Source organism: Macaca mulatta, chromosome 5 (genome assembly GCF_049350105.2).
Source record: "Macaca mulatta isolate MMU2019108-1 chromosome 5, T2T-MMU8v2.0, whole genome shotgun sequence".
Classification (NCBI taxonomy): domain Eukaryota; kingdom Metazoa; phylum Chordata; class Mammalia; order Primates; family Cercopithecidae; genus Macaca; species Macaca mulatta.
This window is the reverse complement of record NC_133410.1, coordinates 65,378,909-65,397,649: the sequence shown is the minus strand read 5'-3', so window position 1 is coordinate 65,397,649 and position 18,741 is coordinate 65,378,909. Positions and strand designations below refer to the sequence as shown.

General features: G+C 34.6%; 1 protein-coding gene across 1 annotated transcript in view; it reads right to left on the bottom strand.

The window, feature by feature from the left end:
- TMPRSS11F (transmembrane serine protease 11F) overlaps window positions 1–18,741 on the bottom strand; it is a 78,600-nt gene that overhangs the window by 42,720 nt on the left and 17,139 nt on the right. The window contains exon 2 of the mRNA XM_028848547.2: window positions 4,877–5,028. Coding sequence (XP_028704380.2) covers window positions 4,877–5,028 — 152 coding nt within the window. The remainder of the gene's footprint in view (window positions 1–4,876; window positions 5,029–18,741) is intronic.

Here is an 18,741-nt window from a genome sequence, read left to right as displayed (position 1 = left end):
TACTATATACCATGCAGTGTGTGACAACACAAAGCTAGTTTAATCATCACAACAATTTTCTGAATTAAAAATAATAGTAAACCGCTTTACATAACAGTACTGAAGCTTAGCGAAGTAGAAAAGAAGTTTGCTAAAGATCACCTAACTAATTTATGGTGAACCTGAGATTAAAACCAAGGTATGCTTGGCTCTTGGGATTTCATGGGAGAATAACATTTTATGGGAAAACAAAATCCCTACATTCCTGGAAGTGGATACACTTCTACAGAACAGGAAGACAAGTGATGCTATCTCAATGCAAATTTTACTCTTTAGGTTTTCAAGAAACCAAACTTAAAAAACAGCTTTAGATAATTCGGTTTCTGGATTTTGTTAAAACATAATTCTAAATGCTAAAATCTTTAAAATATTTCATGCAAGTCTATAAAGCATATTTGCTTTTACCCCATAACAAGTGGTATAATTGATTCTAAAAAATCCTGAAAAAAATGTATCTGGGACATGAAAATGCTTGTTGAAAATATAATTTACTATATAATTCCAGTAACTAAACAACAAAATAACAACAAACACAGAAAATCCTGAGACAACTGGCAAATTCAGTGTTTGAATTTTTTAAGTTAGGGTCATATTTCATGTGAATGGTAGTGAATATTATTTTCTTCATTAATCTCAAAAGAGCTTTACACAGTTATGAAGGCAGTATTATATACATACATCTTTATAAGACATAAAAATATATGTATATAATATGTGTAACACATAATATGTATTATATATAAGATTTGTGTGTATATATGTGTGTGTATAATTTTTTCACTAGCAAAGGATATTTCTAATACATACAACTGACAATGAATATATATATCCAGAGAGAGCTATTTGAAATCAAAAAGAAAAAACAGATGACTCAATACAAAATGGGAAAACGACTTAAAAAGGCACTTCACAATAGCAGAAAATCCAAATGACCGACTGAGACATGGACAGATCCTCAACATCATTGTAGAACAGACAAATGGAAATTAAGATTACGATGATAATGCTATAACCTACACCAAATTAGCAAATATAAAAAGTTATGGCAACAGTAAATGTTGGTGAGGATATGGAGCAATGGGAACTGAGATGCAGTGCTGGTAGAAAACTGTTTGTTATTATCCATGATGATAAAAAAGCACTTGCCCTGGCCAGGAGCGGTGGCTCACTCCTGTAATCCCAGCAATTTGGGAGGCCAAGGCGGGCAGATCACGAGGTCAGGAGTTCGAGACCAGCCTCACCAACATGGTGAAACCCTGTCTGTACTAAAAACACAAAAATTATCTGGGCGTAGTGGAGGGTGCCTGTAATCCCAGCTACTCAAGAGACTGAGGCAGAAGAATTGCTTGAACCTGGGAGGCAGAGGTTGCAGTGAGCCAAGACTGCACCATTGCAGGACAGCCTGGGTGACAGAGCACGATTCCATTTCAAAAAAAAAAAAAAAAAAAAGCGTATGTCCAATGACCCAGTGATTCTGTATCTGCATAGTTCCTAGACAAACTCTTGGATGTGTGTAACAAGATCTACGTATAAAAAGATTTACAGCAGTATTGCTTTAATGACTAAAACCTGGAACAACCCAAATGTCTAAGTATTTGAATGACAAGTAAATTATGGAATATTTAAGATAATGAATATCAGTCAGTAATTTAAAAAAAAAAAAACAGACTAAAGCTACCTTCAACAAGGCAGATGATGCTTGCCACAATGTTGAAGAGATGCAAGTCTCAAAAAAATATGTAAAATGCTGTTATATTAATTCAACATTCAAATAGGATTTCATTTTAAGACATTTTCTTTCCCTGAGGAAATAATCAATAAGAATCCAAATGGAAATCCTGAGGATAATAAGCACACATTAATCTAAAAGTCTTTTCATCATGTCAAGTAATAGAGACATGAATTCTATCAAGCATTTAATAGTCAATTAATAACACAGTAATTTTTTAAAAAATGATACTCAAGTAGCATAGAAAAATTTTATGGAGTTGTAAATATAAAACCTGAGAAGGAAAAGGTAGTTCCTAATATCCATGAGCTAAGTTTTGGTATTTCCATTGAACATCAACATCAGACAAAGCCATAATGTGACCATAATCAATGAAGACCAAAAAAAAAAAAAAAAAAAAATACCATTCCATATTATGTCTGAACTCAGACAAAGACAAGAACACTATCTAAAACAATAAAACAAAACAAAAATGGATCATCTCCCTATTTTAGCCAATAGGAGTGATAGGAGTGACTACTGTTTCTCTACCAAATTACAGCTTTAGCCTCACTTCACTGTTAACCTTCTAAATAGGATTTAGTAAGATACTCGATCATAGCATTATTCCAGGTTTCTGACAGCAATCACATAAAATCCAGTTCAGAGAAAAGATCCAGTTCCTTCAACCCTCCCCCTGAATCACCTAAGATAAGCCAAAATCTTATAGTGCATTTGTTTAAACAATCTTTTACTATGCAGTCTGTGGTTCTCCATGGCCTATGTTCTTTTTCACCTGTATATATCTGAAGATGTATTCCTATGATCTCTGGCTGAAAGGCACTGATAAATCAACCATATTCAAAAGTCACTGATTTTATTAATTCTTATTTTAAAATTGCCCATTTTAAAAAACAGTGGATAATTGGTCAGAATTATAATACACTGAAAGCCGATCATTCGTAACTACTGAGATCTTTAGAATAAAAATAACTCCATCAAATACACTTCCATCCTGGTGATGTGACTTTTACCACTATGTCTGCTAAAATCCTTATTTCTATTGTGATTATTTCACAATTATTGATAATTTTTACTCCACTGTCTTTCAGATCTATTCATGTACAATCTATAAAAGTAGTATTTTAGAAATAATTTGTCTCCTGTTGTTACCCTGGTTACTAGAATGTAATTTCCTTCACTGAATTCCTTCTGTTATAAAAATAGGTATGTTCGTTTTAAAAACTGCATCATCTTATGTACCTCTATTTTATCCCATTCTACTTGTTTAACTTTTGTCATGGTCTGCCTTCTCCCCTCTTTTCCTAAATGTCCATCTGCAGTCAGGCAACTTTTCAATTATCTGCAGTCAGGAAAGTCTTGTAGAACACTCAAATCCTTGGGTGTTAGCCTCTGTATTAGTTGTCTACTGCTGCTATAACAAATTACTGTAGGTTTGGTGACTTAAAACAACACAAAATTATACTCTTACAGTTCTGGAGGTCATATATTATATGTGAGTTTTACAAAGCTAAAATCAAAAAGTTGGCAGAGCTGGTTCCTTCTAGAGGTTGTAAGGGGAGAATTTATTTTTTGCCTTTTTCTAGAGTCTACCCTCATTCCTTTGCTGATGGTCCCATTTCACATCGTCCCATCCTCCTCTTGCTTTTGTTGTTCCTCCTCCTTTGACCTTCTTTCCTCCCTTTTATTAGGACCCTTGCGGTTTTATTTAGGACCTATCCAAAATAACCAGGATAATATCCCATCTCAATATTATTAGTTTAATGACATCTGGAAAGGCCTTTTTGCTACATAAGGTAACATTCACAGATTCTAACAATTAGGACATAGACATCTTTGCATGGGAATGGGGCATTATTCAGTCTATGACAACCTCTAAGATTTTTTTAATGGCTAAATGCTTTTTTTGTGATTATTTTTACTATCCCTTCATTTTATTCTTTTTTAAGCATTGGGAGTGAAAGGCATTTTAAAAACAAAACTATTTCATTACCTCCTAATCCAAAGAAAATACTAACAAAAGATAAAACTATATAGGGTAACTTGGCTTATGCTTTCATCTTATGAGCGTCTAAGGGATGGATATTATCAATCCCCCAACAATGAGGGTAGGAAGATAAACTGGGCATGTTGGACAATATTTCATTTCTTCTTCGGATCATTCAAATGTAGTTTTATTGCCATGACTGATATGAGTGCCTAAAATTTTAAGTCTCAATCACCTGTGATCAAAAATGCAGAAACTGACCGGGCATGGTAGCTGATGCCTGTAATCCCAGTACTTTGGGAGACCAAGTCGAGTAGATCACCTGAGGTTGCAAGTTCGAGACCAGCCTGGACAACATGGTGAGACCCCAACTCTACTAAAAATACAAAAATTAACTGAGTGTGGTGGCAGGCGCCTATAACCCCAGCTACTCAGGAGGCTGAGGCACGAGAATTTCTTGAACCTGGGAAGTGGATGTTGCAATGAGCCGGGATCGTGGGACTGAACTCCAGCCTGAGTGATAAGGCAAGAATCTGTGTCAAAAAAAAAAAAAGAGGAAAATACAGAAACCAAAGAGGAAGGTAAATGAATCTTAGTTGATTGTCATTTGGCTCAACTATGATACTGACTCTCCATTTTTGCATATATAATTAGGAATTAATTCTGAGCTTTTCCTTCTTCCCATAGTCATAAAAAAAGTTTTTTTTTTCAAAAATAATGCTTGATATTTAGCCCTTTAAAAGTATTTTTCAGATAACTCTTCTTATATTCTGAGTTTTTCTTGAGGTGACTCATTAATATACTGATTCTGAGAAGAGTATACTAAACTCTCAGCATATTATGTAATTTGTCGTTATGCTAAAGATGATCTTTTCATTCTTCTTTCTCTTTTTTATGTGTTTCTTTTAGATATGTCTATCAATGCAAAGCTTATTATAAAGTTAACTGGGTGGAAATATGTAACAGAGCTCAATACAGAGGCAAACTATAATTTAACATCAGTAAAAGACTGGTAATTAAAATGTTAATATCATGCAAATGTCACTTTTTATATAACAGAAAATTTCAAGATATGAAGTCATGGAGTACTTAGGCAATGGAACTATGACCTGGATACTTACCCTCAACAACAAAATGAGTAACAATACCAATTGCAATTCCTATGATTGCTACAATTGCCAATGTGAAAAGAGCTAGCCGTACTGAGTCCCAAAATTGCTGTTTTCTTTGATATTCAAGTCGTGAGAATTCAGCTTCTGAAAATTCAACAGGTCTGTGATAATAGAAAGAAAATAGAGACAATAAAAATTCATTATAGTTCAACTATATTTACTTACTATGTTCCTCTATGAAAATAGTTTATACTCCTAAATAACAGTGAGCAACTTAGACTTTGAAAAGAACAGTAAGTTTTAATTTGCATATCCCCCCTAAAACCCCAATCACAGAATGAGTTTTAGATAAAGTGCTGCTGATGTTGACATTCAAGTGAGGATATCTTCCCACTGTATTTTATCCGGCTTATTGGCAATTTAAAACTTTGGTAGTGAAACACAAAGACTGGCTTTTAGATTTTAATATAACTACTTTTTAAGTAACCTTAACAATTTCTTAATGGCACGTTGTAAAAGTAGCAACATTACTTTTGAAGACCTGATCATGGCTCTTTTCATTTACTAGCACCTCCCAATGAAATCAAAAATGGTGAATTGCACTTAGTAAGATTCCATCACCCATGAGCATCCTTCACTTACATTTGACTCTCATGACCCCACTGGTGCTTTACCTCCATTACTCAAAAATATTTTACACCATTTATCTTTTTCCAACTGAAAGTTGCTGTGTATTGACTTTACTGTCTGAATTCTTAAATAAGATTCAATATTATGATATCTTTCAGTGAAATTTTTCTGTAAATGTCTTTATGCTTTTAACTTTACTTAATCAATATTTATTGTGAACTTATTTTGTTAAATAAGATCATGAAAAAGTCCTTAGAATAGTAGCTACCACATTAAAATAATGTTTCAGAAACTGTTCTAGATCCCTAAATGTATACAGATTTTAAGATAAACTATTTGTCTTTGGGATGCCCACACTTTAAAAGGGGAGATAGACATGGAAACAAGTAGTTATTATATAGTGTGAACTGCACCAAAATAAATTTGTACAAGATCAGGGAACACTAAACTTTTTGAAGGGTTGTGTCAGGAGATTTTATTAAGAAAGTGACATGATTACAATTTTGAGGAATAAAAGCTCACCAGTTCAAAAAAAAAAAAAAAAAAAAGACAGAGAAAATAGCATGTGGGTGGTGGGGGAAGGTAGAAATGTGAAACAGCATTCATTACTAATAGGGGATAAAAATATAAATAAAACATGACTTTTGTCCTCTAAGAATGTATTGTCTCAATATATGTTAGAGATTGCAAGTCTTTCACAAGACTGCAATTCTGGGAAGAGGATATGGTAGAGCTGGTGGGCTAGGAGTCTCATAATCCAAAGTAAACACCTGGAAATTTACTTTGGAGGAGGTGGAAAGTCAATAAAAAATTTTAATTAGATTGAAGAGTTCTGAAGATTTGGAAAAGTCACACAGATGTGAATGAGGATGGGGATTAGGGCAAGAGTGCAGACAGATAGACCAGTTTAGAGGTCATATTGAAGGTCCGGGAAGGAGATTGTGAGGACCTGAACTGAGGCTATGGAATGGGGTGGAGAGGAAGAGATGGATTTAGCTGTAGTTCTTGAACTTCATTGAATGATTGATCATCTGTGGGACAAGAAAAGGATTAATGGCCCACTTGTTTGGATGTCCAGGTAAATGACTGTGACTCCAGGCAAGATGAGGAATATTAAAGGAGAACAGTGTTTCCAATAAAGACATCAATATAGTTAATAAAGAGCAATTTGCTGTCCTTAGACTTGGGTCTGGGTCTGAATCAAATGAAAAGTATCTGTTTTACGGTCTTTCTCTTTGACTCATTTTATTTTAGTTATATCACTAATATCTGTTTATATGATTCTAATAAAGCAAATGTTAAGGTTAGAATTATATAACCTAGAGAAAAAATGAAAAAGTTACTGTGTACTCATGTGAAATACCATTCTTCTCACTCATAATCGAAGCCTGCACTTCCAAAATCTATGGCAATAGATAGTTTGAGTATGTAGCTTGTGAATATTATGGCTGCCGTAATTATTTTATTATTCCCATTCCTTTCCCCCCCTTAGTTTTGTGGGTTTCATTACTGTACTCTGTTCCCTTCAAGAAGCACGAAATACCAAGAATCAAATTTAATAAAATGTAAGGGGTTGATAGCCAAATATCACATCATGGTAGCACTGCATTGTTTTAAAAGGACTTTTTAAAAAATCATAGTCACATTTGATTTTAAAATAAGCTTCTTCTGCCTAGTGATTAGCTATTTTCAGTCTGACGTAACTGGAATGTTGCCTTCTGTCTAATGTGGAAGTTGAAATAAGTTTTACCAAATGCCATTTATGTGTTTTGAAGTGTAGCTGGCAGGTACAGTACGCAGACACCAGCCAAGTGCAAAGGAAGTGATGTTTACCCTAATTGTGGAAAATAAGGTCATAATAAAATAACAAAGTGTTCAGAAAATTGTTAAGAAATATGTTGGTTAGGCTGTTGTGAAAAGCTTGTAATAAGCATAATAAATAAAACAAAATATATTCAGGGCATTCTCAATTATGCAAGAAACTTTGAGCTTTTGACTATAGTTTAGATACGTTAGATGTATAAATGGTTTAAGCTTTGAAAAAGATTATTTAGATGACATTTAAATTCTCTAATGCCTTTAAAATTCCTGTATGTTTCTCCTGATTTGTACATGACAATTTTTTGTTCATTTAAACCTGAATGAGTTGGATGCTAAATGAAACCTTTCAACAGCATTTTTTCAGAAAAATAAATTTTATTGTGTATATTTAAAGTATATAACATGATGTTAAGGGATACATAAAGATAGTAAAAAGGTTATTATAGTGAAACAAATTCACTTATCCTTTATCTCACCTAGTAACCGTTTTTTGTTTGTTTGTTTTTGTGGCAACAACAATTAAAATCTACTCATTTAGCATGAGTCCTACATAGAATACAATTTTATTACCTATAGTCCTCATGTTGTACATTAGATCTCCAGACTTTCCATCCTACATATCTGCTACTTTGTATCCTCTGGCTGACATCTCCCCATTTAATTGCCCCTATAACCACCATTTTGTTTGCATCTCTGTATTTTGTATTTTTAAAACAATATTACACATCTGAGAGAAAATGCAATATTTTTCTCTCTGTTTCTGGCTTATGTCACTTAGCTAATATCCTCCAGGCTCATCCATGCATGGCAAATGGCAGGATCTTGTTTTTTTTCTGGGCTCAGGAAAATTCCATTGTACGTATTTACCACAGCTTCCTTATCCATCCGTCTGTCAATGTGCACTTAGGTTGTTTCCCTACCTCAGCTATTGTGAATAATGCAGCAATGGACATGGGAGTGCAGATATCTTTACCAGATGAAGATTTCATTTCCTTTGGGTATAAGCCCAGACGAGAGATTGCTGGGTCGTATGGTAGCTGTATTTTTAATTTCTTTAGAAATCTCCATACTGTTTTTTATAATGTCTATACCAATCCACATTCTCAGCAACACTGTCCTAGGTTCCCTTTTCTCCATACCATGGTCAACATTTGTTACCTTTTGTCTTTTGGGTAATGGCCATCCTAAGGAGTGTGAGGTGGTATCTCATGTTAGTTTTAATTTACATTTTTTGATGATTCATGATGTTGAGAACCTTTTCATATACTGTTGACCATTTTTATGTCTTCTTTAGAGAAATGTCTATTCCGGTCTTTTGAAAATTTTTTATCAGGTTATTTTTCCCCACTGTTGGGTTGTATGAGTTGTTTATAAGCCGTAGATATTAACCCTTTATCAGATATACGGCTGCAAATATTTTTCCCAATCTGTGGGCCGTCTTTTCATTTTATCAATTGTTTCCTTTGCTGTGTAGAAGTTTTTAAGTTTAATGCTGTTCTGTTTATTTATTTTTGCTTTTGTGGGTTGAGCTTTTGGTGTGATACCCAAAAAAATCATTGCCAAGGCCAATGTCCAGGAGCTTTTACCCTATGTTCTCTTCTGAAAGTTTTGTAGTTTCTGGTCTTCTATTTAGGTCTTTTATCCAATTTTGGGTTGATTTTTTTTTGTAAGGTGTAAGATAAGGTTTTAATTGCATTCTTTTGCATGTGGAAATCTTGTTTAATTTACCATACCAGTACCATTTATTGGTACCGGCACCACTTATTCAGAGACTATCCTTTCCTTATTGTGTCCTTGTGATGCCGTTGTCAAAAATTAGTTGACTACGGTCAGGCACAGTGGCTCATGCCTACAATCCCAACAGTTTGAAAGGCCAAGGTGGGTGGATCACTTGAGTCCAGGAGTTTCAGGCCAGCCTGGGCAACATGGCAAAACTCTCTCTACAAAAAAAATATATTTAAAAAAATAGTCAGGTGTGGTGGCACATGCCTGTAGTCCCAGCTACTCAAGAGGCTGAGGTGGGAGGATTACCTGAGCCCGGGAGGTCAAAGGAACAGTGAGCTGTGATCACACCACTGCACTTCAGCTTGGGTGACAGAGTGAGACCCTGTTTCAAAACAAAAACATTAGTTGATCATATGTGTCTGGATTAATTTCTAAGCTCTCTACTATGTTTCACTGGCCTAAGTGTTTGTCTTTATGCCAGCAGTGGTGCTGTTTTGATTAACATAGCTTTGTAATATAATTTTAAAACAGAAAGTGTGATGTCTCAAACTTTTTCTTTCTCAGAATTATTTTGGCTATTCAAGGTCTTTTATGGCTCCATACAAACTTTGGGAGATTTTTTTTCTATTTCTATTAAGAATGCCATTGAGATTTTGATAGGGATTGTGTTAGATCTATATATTTCTTTGGCTAGTATGGACATTTTAACAATAGTAATTCTTCTGATTCAGAACATAGGATATCTTTCCATTTATTGGTATTGTCTTTATTTCTTTCATATTTTCTAGTTTTGGCATACAAATCTTTCACTTCCTTGGTTAAATTTATCCTAGGTATATTACTTTTTAAATTTTTGACTACTGGAAATAGAGTTGTTTTCTTCATTTATTTTTCAATTAGGTTGTTATTTGTGTATTGAAATAATACTGATTTTGTATGTTGATTTTGTATCCTGCAACTTTATAAAATTCACTTATTAGTTCTAATAGTGTTTTGTGGCATCTTTGGGATTTATACATTTAAGATCATGTCAAAATAATTTTACTTCTTCCTTTCTGATTCAGACACCATTTATTTCTTTTCCTTATCTAACTGCTCTTGCTAGTAGTTCCAGTACTATGGTGAACAGAAGTGGCAAGAGTGGGAATTCTTGCTTTTTACAGACGTTGGTGGAAATGCATTCAGTTTTTCCCCACCGATTACAATATTGGTTGTAGGTTTTTCATAAATGGCATTTATTGAGTTGAAGAATTTCCTTTCTGATGTGGTTTGGCTGTGTCCCCATTCAAATCTCATCTTGAATTGTAGTTGTTATTATCCCTACATGTCATGGGAGGGACCTGGTGGGAGGTAACTGAATCATGGGGGTGGTTACCCCGTGCTGTTCTCATGAAAGTGAGTGAGTTCTTACAAGATCTAATGGTTTTATAAGGGGCTTTTCCCTGCCTTCACGCTGCACTTCCCCTTGTCATTGCCATGTGAAGAAGGACATGTTTGCTTCACCTTCCGCCATGATTGTAAGTTTCCTGAGGGCTCCTCAGCCCTGCAGAACTGTGAGTCAATTATACCTCTTTCCTTTATAAATTACTCAGTCTCAGGTATTTCTTCATATCAGTGTGAGAATGGACTAATACACCTTCTATTCCAAAACTGTTGAAAATTTTTATCAAGAAATAATGTTGAACTTTGTCAGAGATATTTTCTATTAAGATAATCATGAGGCTTTTATCTATCATTCTACTAATGTGATGCATCACATTGATTGATGTATGTATGTTAAACCAGTCTTGCATGCCAAAGTTAAATCCCACTTGATCATGATGTATAATATTTTTGATGTGTTGCTGTATTCAATATATTTTATTGACCATTTTTGCATCAATGTTTATCTAAGAAAGTTGCCTGTAGCTTTTTTTTTTTTTTTTTTTTTTTTTCTTGTGATGTCTTTGTCTTCTTAGGTATCAAGGTGATGCTGGTCTTGTAAAATGTGTTGGAAATCATCCCCTCTAGGTCTTTTTTTTTTTTTTTTTCTTCAAGAGTTTGGCAAGTACTGGTATCAATTCTTCTTTAAATATTTGGCAGAATTCAGCTGTGAAGCCATCTGGTCCTGGGCTTTTCTTTGTTGGAAATTAACAACTTTTATCATACTTTGTATTACATCTATCATAAAAGATAAAATTATGTTTGTTCCTTAGTTCTTTTGAAGGTGGAAATGTTTGTTTTGCTGTATTTTCTTTCTTCATGTTAAAGTAAGATGGGAATAAAAATGAGAAATACACAACTCAAACCTAATCTTCCATGTAAGTAAATTTTTTAAAAGTTAAACAGAAAATGTGTGCATATCCTCTAAACTAGTGATGGGTTTTTATGACTGAAATAAATACAAGCTGACTGGATTTAATTCTGGCTCTGCTACTATCAGCAAGCTAGTTAAATTCTGTACTTCAATCTCCTCATCTGTAAAATGAAGAGTCAAAGTCTTTCATGGCTTTGTCAGAATCCAAAATAATACAAATAATAAATACCAGTAAATAATTGGTGGATAGTCCTGTTTCTTTCAATCCCTAAAGCAAAGGGCCTTGTTTTGTTCTGTTTTTGGTCTTTTCTTTAAATATAATTCTTCAGATGACCTGACAGTTTATAGTTAGGAACGTTTCTGCATTTTCTCCACAGCAATCTGTATAATTACTGTTAAAGTTACTCATTAATATCATTTTTCTTTAAAATTTATAAAAATAAATGTTTCTGAATTTCTCGCAAAGTGAACAAAATGATGTCTAGAAGCATAAACATAAAGAATATAAACCTGTCAATATTTACTGCCACAATTCTCTATTTTAACTGCTTTAAGGTATTAACCACTCAGCAGAATTAAAATAAAATCTACAGACTGAAGGTAACAAACACAGAATATTTAAAATAAAACTGATACACCTGTTAAAAAAAACTTGTGGGATAATGCTTTATCCATTAATAATTCAATGTGGACACCAAATAAAATGACATTGTTGTGACATCACATTAATGTTGTAATGAGACATAAAATAACTAGCATATTTGTCCATATCATTTAAAAAATCTATTCAAATAAACAGAACACAGTAACTAAAGCCTTTTGGTAATTTAAATAGAAATAAAACTTGAACAGTCACAGGAATGGAGTACACGTCAATAGAGTCCAATTTAGTTCTGTGGATGGCAGTGGGATTCCCTTTGGGAGATCTGTTTCTGTGGTAGGTCTATTGGCAATACTGGAAAGCATGAGTCAGAAACACTGGCAACGGGAGACAGATAGTAAAAAGGAGGAGCTAATTATGTTGTTGCAACACTTAAAATGATACAGCCATCTAAGTCGTGATGACACTGGTATTTTCATGATGAGGCAAAATTTGCTTTGGACTCAATAAAAATTCCAAAGATAAGAAACACTAATCAGAGGACTGCAAAAAAATGTCCTTGGTTTTCTCAAAAGACATACGAGGGCATATTCTATAAATGTCATTATGATAAGTGACTTAAGAAGCATCAAGAACTGGCAAAGTGGGGGGAAACTGGGGTGATGGGGTGGTTACAATTATGAGTTAGTTATCAAAATTAGCTTCCTATCAGCTAGAAATGACTGGTTTGACAAAAGAGTCAATGAAGAAGAATGAAATTGTGGAGTGTGGGCAGAAATTGCATAGCACCCTGCTCCTTTATTGGAATGTGTAATAGCTCTGTACATGGGGGAAAATATTAAATATTATTTACATAATGGAATATAATGTAAAACATATAAGACATTTAAAGAAACTGGTTACAATAATTTCATGAGTTTTCTGAAACTTTCTTTGAAAACATTTTTTAGACCTTTGAGTTCTAGATTCAGTAAAAGATCTCTCTCTCTTTACAGCTGAGTTTCAAAATCATTATTACCATCTTGGAAGCACTACTCTCATGCTACAGTATCAGCAAGGTCAACTATACTTCTGATAGCAGCTACACAAGTAACAATACTTAGTCACTTAATTTCATTCATACAAATACAAGGAGAATTTACGCAGTTTTCTTATATTAGAATGGTCACATTTTCTACCTCAAGAAGACTTTATAGTTTAACTGCCAAGTATAGTATTAATAAAAATAAATTTCATTCATTCATTTAGCTCATGTTCAATTAGTACATGTTCATTGGACATCTACTATGTTCCAGACACTAATTTAGTTATATGGTTATGGCCGTACTAAGGATATAGACTGCCTTTATGTGTCCCAACGGAAAAGACAGTTTGTGCAATAACAAATCTATACACAAATGTCAGGTATCAAGTAAGAGGATAGAGAATAACGAGGGTACAGTGAGGGAGGTGGTAGGATTAATGTGATCAGGGGAGATTACTCTGCAAAGGTGATATCTAACTGGAGACATTAACAAGGTGAAAGACGGAGCCATGCAACTATCTAAGGGGAAAATGATACAGCAAAAGAAATAGTCATTACAAGGGCCCTGATGTAGGAGCAGAGTTGGTGAATTTGCAGAAGAGCAGAAAGTCAGTGTGGCCAGTAGGTAGTGTGCAAGTGGAAGAGGAAAGATGATGGAATCAGAGATCATTATAGACCACATCATAACCCAGCAGGCCACAATAACAACCATTTTGGTCCCAGCACTTTAAAAGGCCCTGGTGGGCGGATCATGAGGTCAAGAGATCGAGACCATCCTGGCCAACATGGTGAAACCCCATCTCTACTAAAAATACAAAAATTAGCTGGGTGTGGTAGCACTTGCCTGTAGTCCCAGCTACTCAGGAGGCTGAGGCAGAAGAATTGCTTTAACCTGAGAGGCAGAGGCTGCAGTGAACTGAGATTGTCCCACTGCACTCCAGTCTGGAGACAAAGTGAGACTCCGTCTCAAAGCAAAAAAAAAAAAAAAAAAAGAATGATTTTGGAGTTTTGATCCCTGTGGATGGGACTGATCTTTTTAAAAGGATGACCTTGTGGAGAATACACTGGGTGGAAGGCAGCAACGAAGGTGTGAAAAGTGGAAGCAGAGAAACTGATTAGGGAACCCTTGAAATAGTTCTGGTCTGAGATGATGGCTGCTTGGAGTAGGATGCTAGCAACAAGGAAATCAGAACATATAACTGGATTCAGAATACATTGTGAAGTTATAGCTGACAGAATTTGCTGACGAATTGGTTGTAGAACGTGAGAGAAAGAGAAGAGTTAAGGAGGATGTCAAGGTCTTTAGTCTGTGCAGAGAAAAATGATAATCCAGTGGATATGAAACATTTGAAAGTAGTGACATCGTTCTCAAATTAATGCGTATATGGAACTCTAGTGTATAACACAGACTTACAGCAAAGATGTTCTGGGATGGAGAAGGTGTACAGAAGTCTGCCAGTATGTAATCTCCCCACAGGAAGGGACCCCTGAGACACATTTGCAAGAATTAATTGCTGAATTTCACACTGACTACAATTGCTTCAGCAAAATCCTGAAGATCCTCCACGATGGAGCCCTGGGCAGCACGATCTGTCACCCAGTCCCTACTGATGTCTCTTGCATTCCGTTCTCCAGCCTTTACCCGCCATATACCCAATAAGCACACCTTCATTTTTCTAATGTCACCTCCATAAAATCTTTCCAACATATAAAACTCCTGGGTAGGCTTTGACTTGTAAATAAGGAACCAGCATGCCTTTCATTTCCTCTCTGTCCTCAGAAGAGATTATTGCTTCAGAAGAGGTAGAAAAGGCTGTGATCTAGAGAAGTTAGTCTTTGATAAAGGGACCTGCTTCCTCTGAGACTAGCTGTAGTACAAATGTATTTGTAAGTATGGCGGTAGGGATTTGAAGGATTTCTTTTTTTATTTTACCCAGGACCTGACAGAATCACAGAATTTACAGTTAACTTAGAATTGTTCCACTTCATTCATCAATACTAACATCCACTTTATCAGAACCCTACCATAATGTTGTCTAGCCTATTCTTAAAACCTTTCCTTCTAACTTCCTGAGAAAGCTCCCCTCACCTTTACTTAGTCTGATGATGCTTTTTAGGCATGCATTCCCAAAGTTTGCATCTCCTACACTAACTGTATTTTCCTAAGAACATTCAAAATGGATATAATCCGTATGTCATATCTAATTCAGTCAACAAGTTCTAATTGAGCACCTACTATGTAACCTAACACTATTCTAGGCTCTGGGTATTCTCTAGTGAACAAAAGAAGGTCCGGTACTCCAGTAACAGAAATAAAATCACTTACACATTTACAGTTCTTCCTACTGATTGGCCAAACCAGAGGGTTAAATCCCCTTATTGCCTTGGTGAAAAATTAGGGTCATGCTGAGAAAGCATTTGCCACATATCTTTTATAAATTAAGAAATATGAATAGGAATTATATACCAGGTGGATATAATGATGAAGGTACAGCTCCCTAAAAATTTTATAAGTCTGCTTTTTTTGTTCAGACTTTAATGTTTAGCTTTGTTTTAAATCAACCACCTAAATAATGTGTCTCGAAATTTGAAACAAAGAGCCAATAGTTTATGTTGAATAAGTTTATATATTCAACTTAGTAACACAAAGAAAAGAAGGATGAGTTGGCCAAGGGTTTAAGTGCAAAAGAGAATTTATTTGTGAGGACTGTATAAACATCCTTTAATAACATATGACTACTATTATTCAAAAGTTTATGATCATCCTACATGACCCTCCATTGGGTTTATTTCTGTGTTTGTTTTTAACATCATTAAAACAAGAAAACACTGGGCAATTAATTTGAAGTTGGTGAAGTGAATCCATAAGATAACTGATGACATCAAGATGAGGATTTAAATATTCTATTATACTTGCTACTAAAGAAATGTAAACAACAAAACTTTAAATTAAATGCAGTACACTCTTCTATGTGCAGCATAAATATTTATGTGCTGATCAAGTATTCTCACAGCAGTAGCCTTGGGGGGAAATTCTTTTTATGTCTTACACATGTCTTAACATATTTGTATTCAACCTGAAGCATAGATACACATTAGATATTCTGTTTGGGCACAGTCCTCTCTACTTCTTGCCAAAAAGCCTTCATTTCTGGGAATACTTGTGGTTAATAACATCTCCTTAATGACATGGGTTAACTAAGGTTAATGACCTTCCTTACTACACATACATACACACAGATACACAGAATGAGACTCACATGTCAGTGGTGAGAAGCAGCAATAGAGAACAAATACAATATTTATTTTAAATGCTATTTTTAGATGCATGAAGGAAACTGTGAACCTCAGCAAAATCCACAGACTCAGACCTCTTCCTCCCCAGCGTTTAGCCATGGATATGTGGCAGAGTAAAATTAAATCACCAAAACTGGACTGCCTTTAATTATGGTCTGCTCTGTGGGCAGTTAAAAGGTATAAAGTTTGTTTTGAGAGATTTAAGTTGAGAGAGAGTATAACATACTAGTTAGAAGCACAGAGTCTGGAGTCCAGCTGTTCTATTTTAAGTTCCAACTCTGACATTTATGAGCTGTATGATTTTAGGCAAGATACTGAACCTTTTTGTATCTCAGTTTTTTTCATCTGCAAAATGGGTATAATGGTATCTACTTGATACACTCCTTGTGAAAATAAAATGAGATAATATATTTAACATGTCAAAAGTGCTATAAATATTATTGCTATTATTAAAATGCTATCTGCTCACTGATTTTTATTTTAAAACACTAAATGCGTAGGAATAATCAAATCCAAATGTCTTTGTTCTTCTTCAGTATGACCACTTTATTTCTGTTCTCACTTTAGTGAAATGTTTTTCTGCTTTCTTGACTTTCCAGTCTTTAAAAATAAAATTCCAAAGATGGGAATGGACAGTACAACTCTTTAACCATTCTTCAAAACCGTGGTACTAAGTCCTTTCAAAATAAACAAGGCCATGATAAATTTCAATCTCATTTTCTTCCATGCCTTATTTGGACTGAAGTCCACCAATTAGAGACTGTTTTTATACAAATTCCATATAGCATTAAGCATGATGATGTAACATAACTAAATCTCAGTATTGTTCCCTTTTCTATGTGACTTGTCTAGTCTACTCTTCCCAGTTGGACCTTATGCATCTACTTTCACAATCTTCACCCATCTCAGTTTTATATTTCCAAAATGATTCTTTCTCATGCACTGAATCTCTTAATAAACAGTCCTTCCAAAACTTTTGACTACTCCTATGACAACTCAGACATCTTTGCCTACTGTATTTAAAAAAAAAAAAAAAAAAGCCATGAAACAGATGCCCCAATACTTGTAGACAGCAGCTGATTCTACCACTTACTAACTGTATATGCTCTTTATATCCTTCAGTTTCTTCACCTGAAAAATGGTGATAATGGCCTTAAATTTCTGGACTGTAGTGAGGTTTAGGGATAATAAATTAAGTGCTTAGCACAACGTCTGACAGGTAATAGGCTATGAAAGGAAACTATTACAATTATTATTACTCGTCAACTTGAAACTATAATTATTTCAATGAAACTCCCCAAATGCCATCTTGAGGGGGAAACGAAATTTGTGTTATTTCAATATTTTTCTGCCAGCATGGTGGTGGGCAGTTGATACATTTTATCTCAAATTTACCCAATTCTTTTTAGTAGTTATTTAATAGCCTCATTTAATGATTAGTTAAGTAAGGCCTAGAGAGACTAATTTAGGCAAGGTAAATTTGGCAAGTAATGGAACCAAGATTTTGACTTAGTACTATGATTCCCAATTCTCAATTATTTCTGTACTCTATAAATCTTCCTTTGATATTTAACCCATAGATAACTAAAACCAACGATTTGGCTAAGTTCTATCTCATTATGTACTTACTTAATTATCACAATGGAGTCTTAGCCCTTCTTCCTATTTCCACATTTCTCTGCAGCAATCCATCAGATGCTCTGTGATTTCAAATATTTTGGAAAGCCTTTGATACTGTCTCTTCTGCTCAAATATCTTCTTCTACCTACTGTCTACTGAATCAAGCCCACACTCCATAGCATGAACTCATACCTTTTCAATCAAGGATTTATTATTTTCACTGGCGTTTCAAGTTCAGTGAGTCTAGCTTCCCTACTGAACTTTCTTGAGCCTTTGAACATGCCCCCACACTTAACTGATCCTGCTCAAGCTGTGGCCACCCCCATCAGCACTGTTTTTTTCCTACCTCCCTACACTCAAATCCTATTCACCCTTCAAGATCCAGCTTAACTGTTACATCTCTATGGACCCTTTCTGAATCCCTACTTAAAAGTGATGTCATTTTACTAATGCCAAACCTATTTGGGGCTAATATTTTTCTGTTATTTGTTGTGCTCTCTCTGCTAACTTATGTTCCTATAGTGCCCAATACTTTTCCAACCTTAAATTAATAATAAAAATATAATTTGATTGAGCCCAAGAATTACAGTACAGCCTATGTAGTGAGACTCCTGCCTCTAAAAAATACTAATGATACATCAATAAATAATCAAATATTATTTGTACTGATTCTAATATCATTTTTACCCAGCTAGACAGTAAACTCCATAGAGTATGAATAGTACCTATTTTGCTTGTTGCTGTAACTCCAGTGTCTAGCAGAGTACCTGAGCCTTAGTGGTGTTTAATAAACATTATTGAGTTAGTAATATAGACATTGCAATCTACAATATTCTTTTATGTTAATAATTATACCTTCT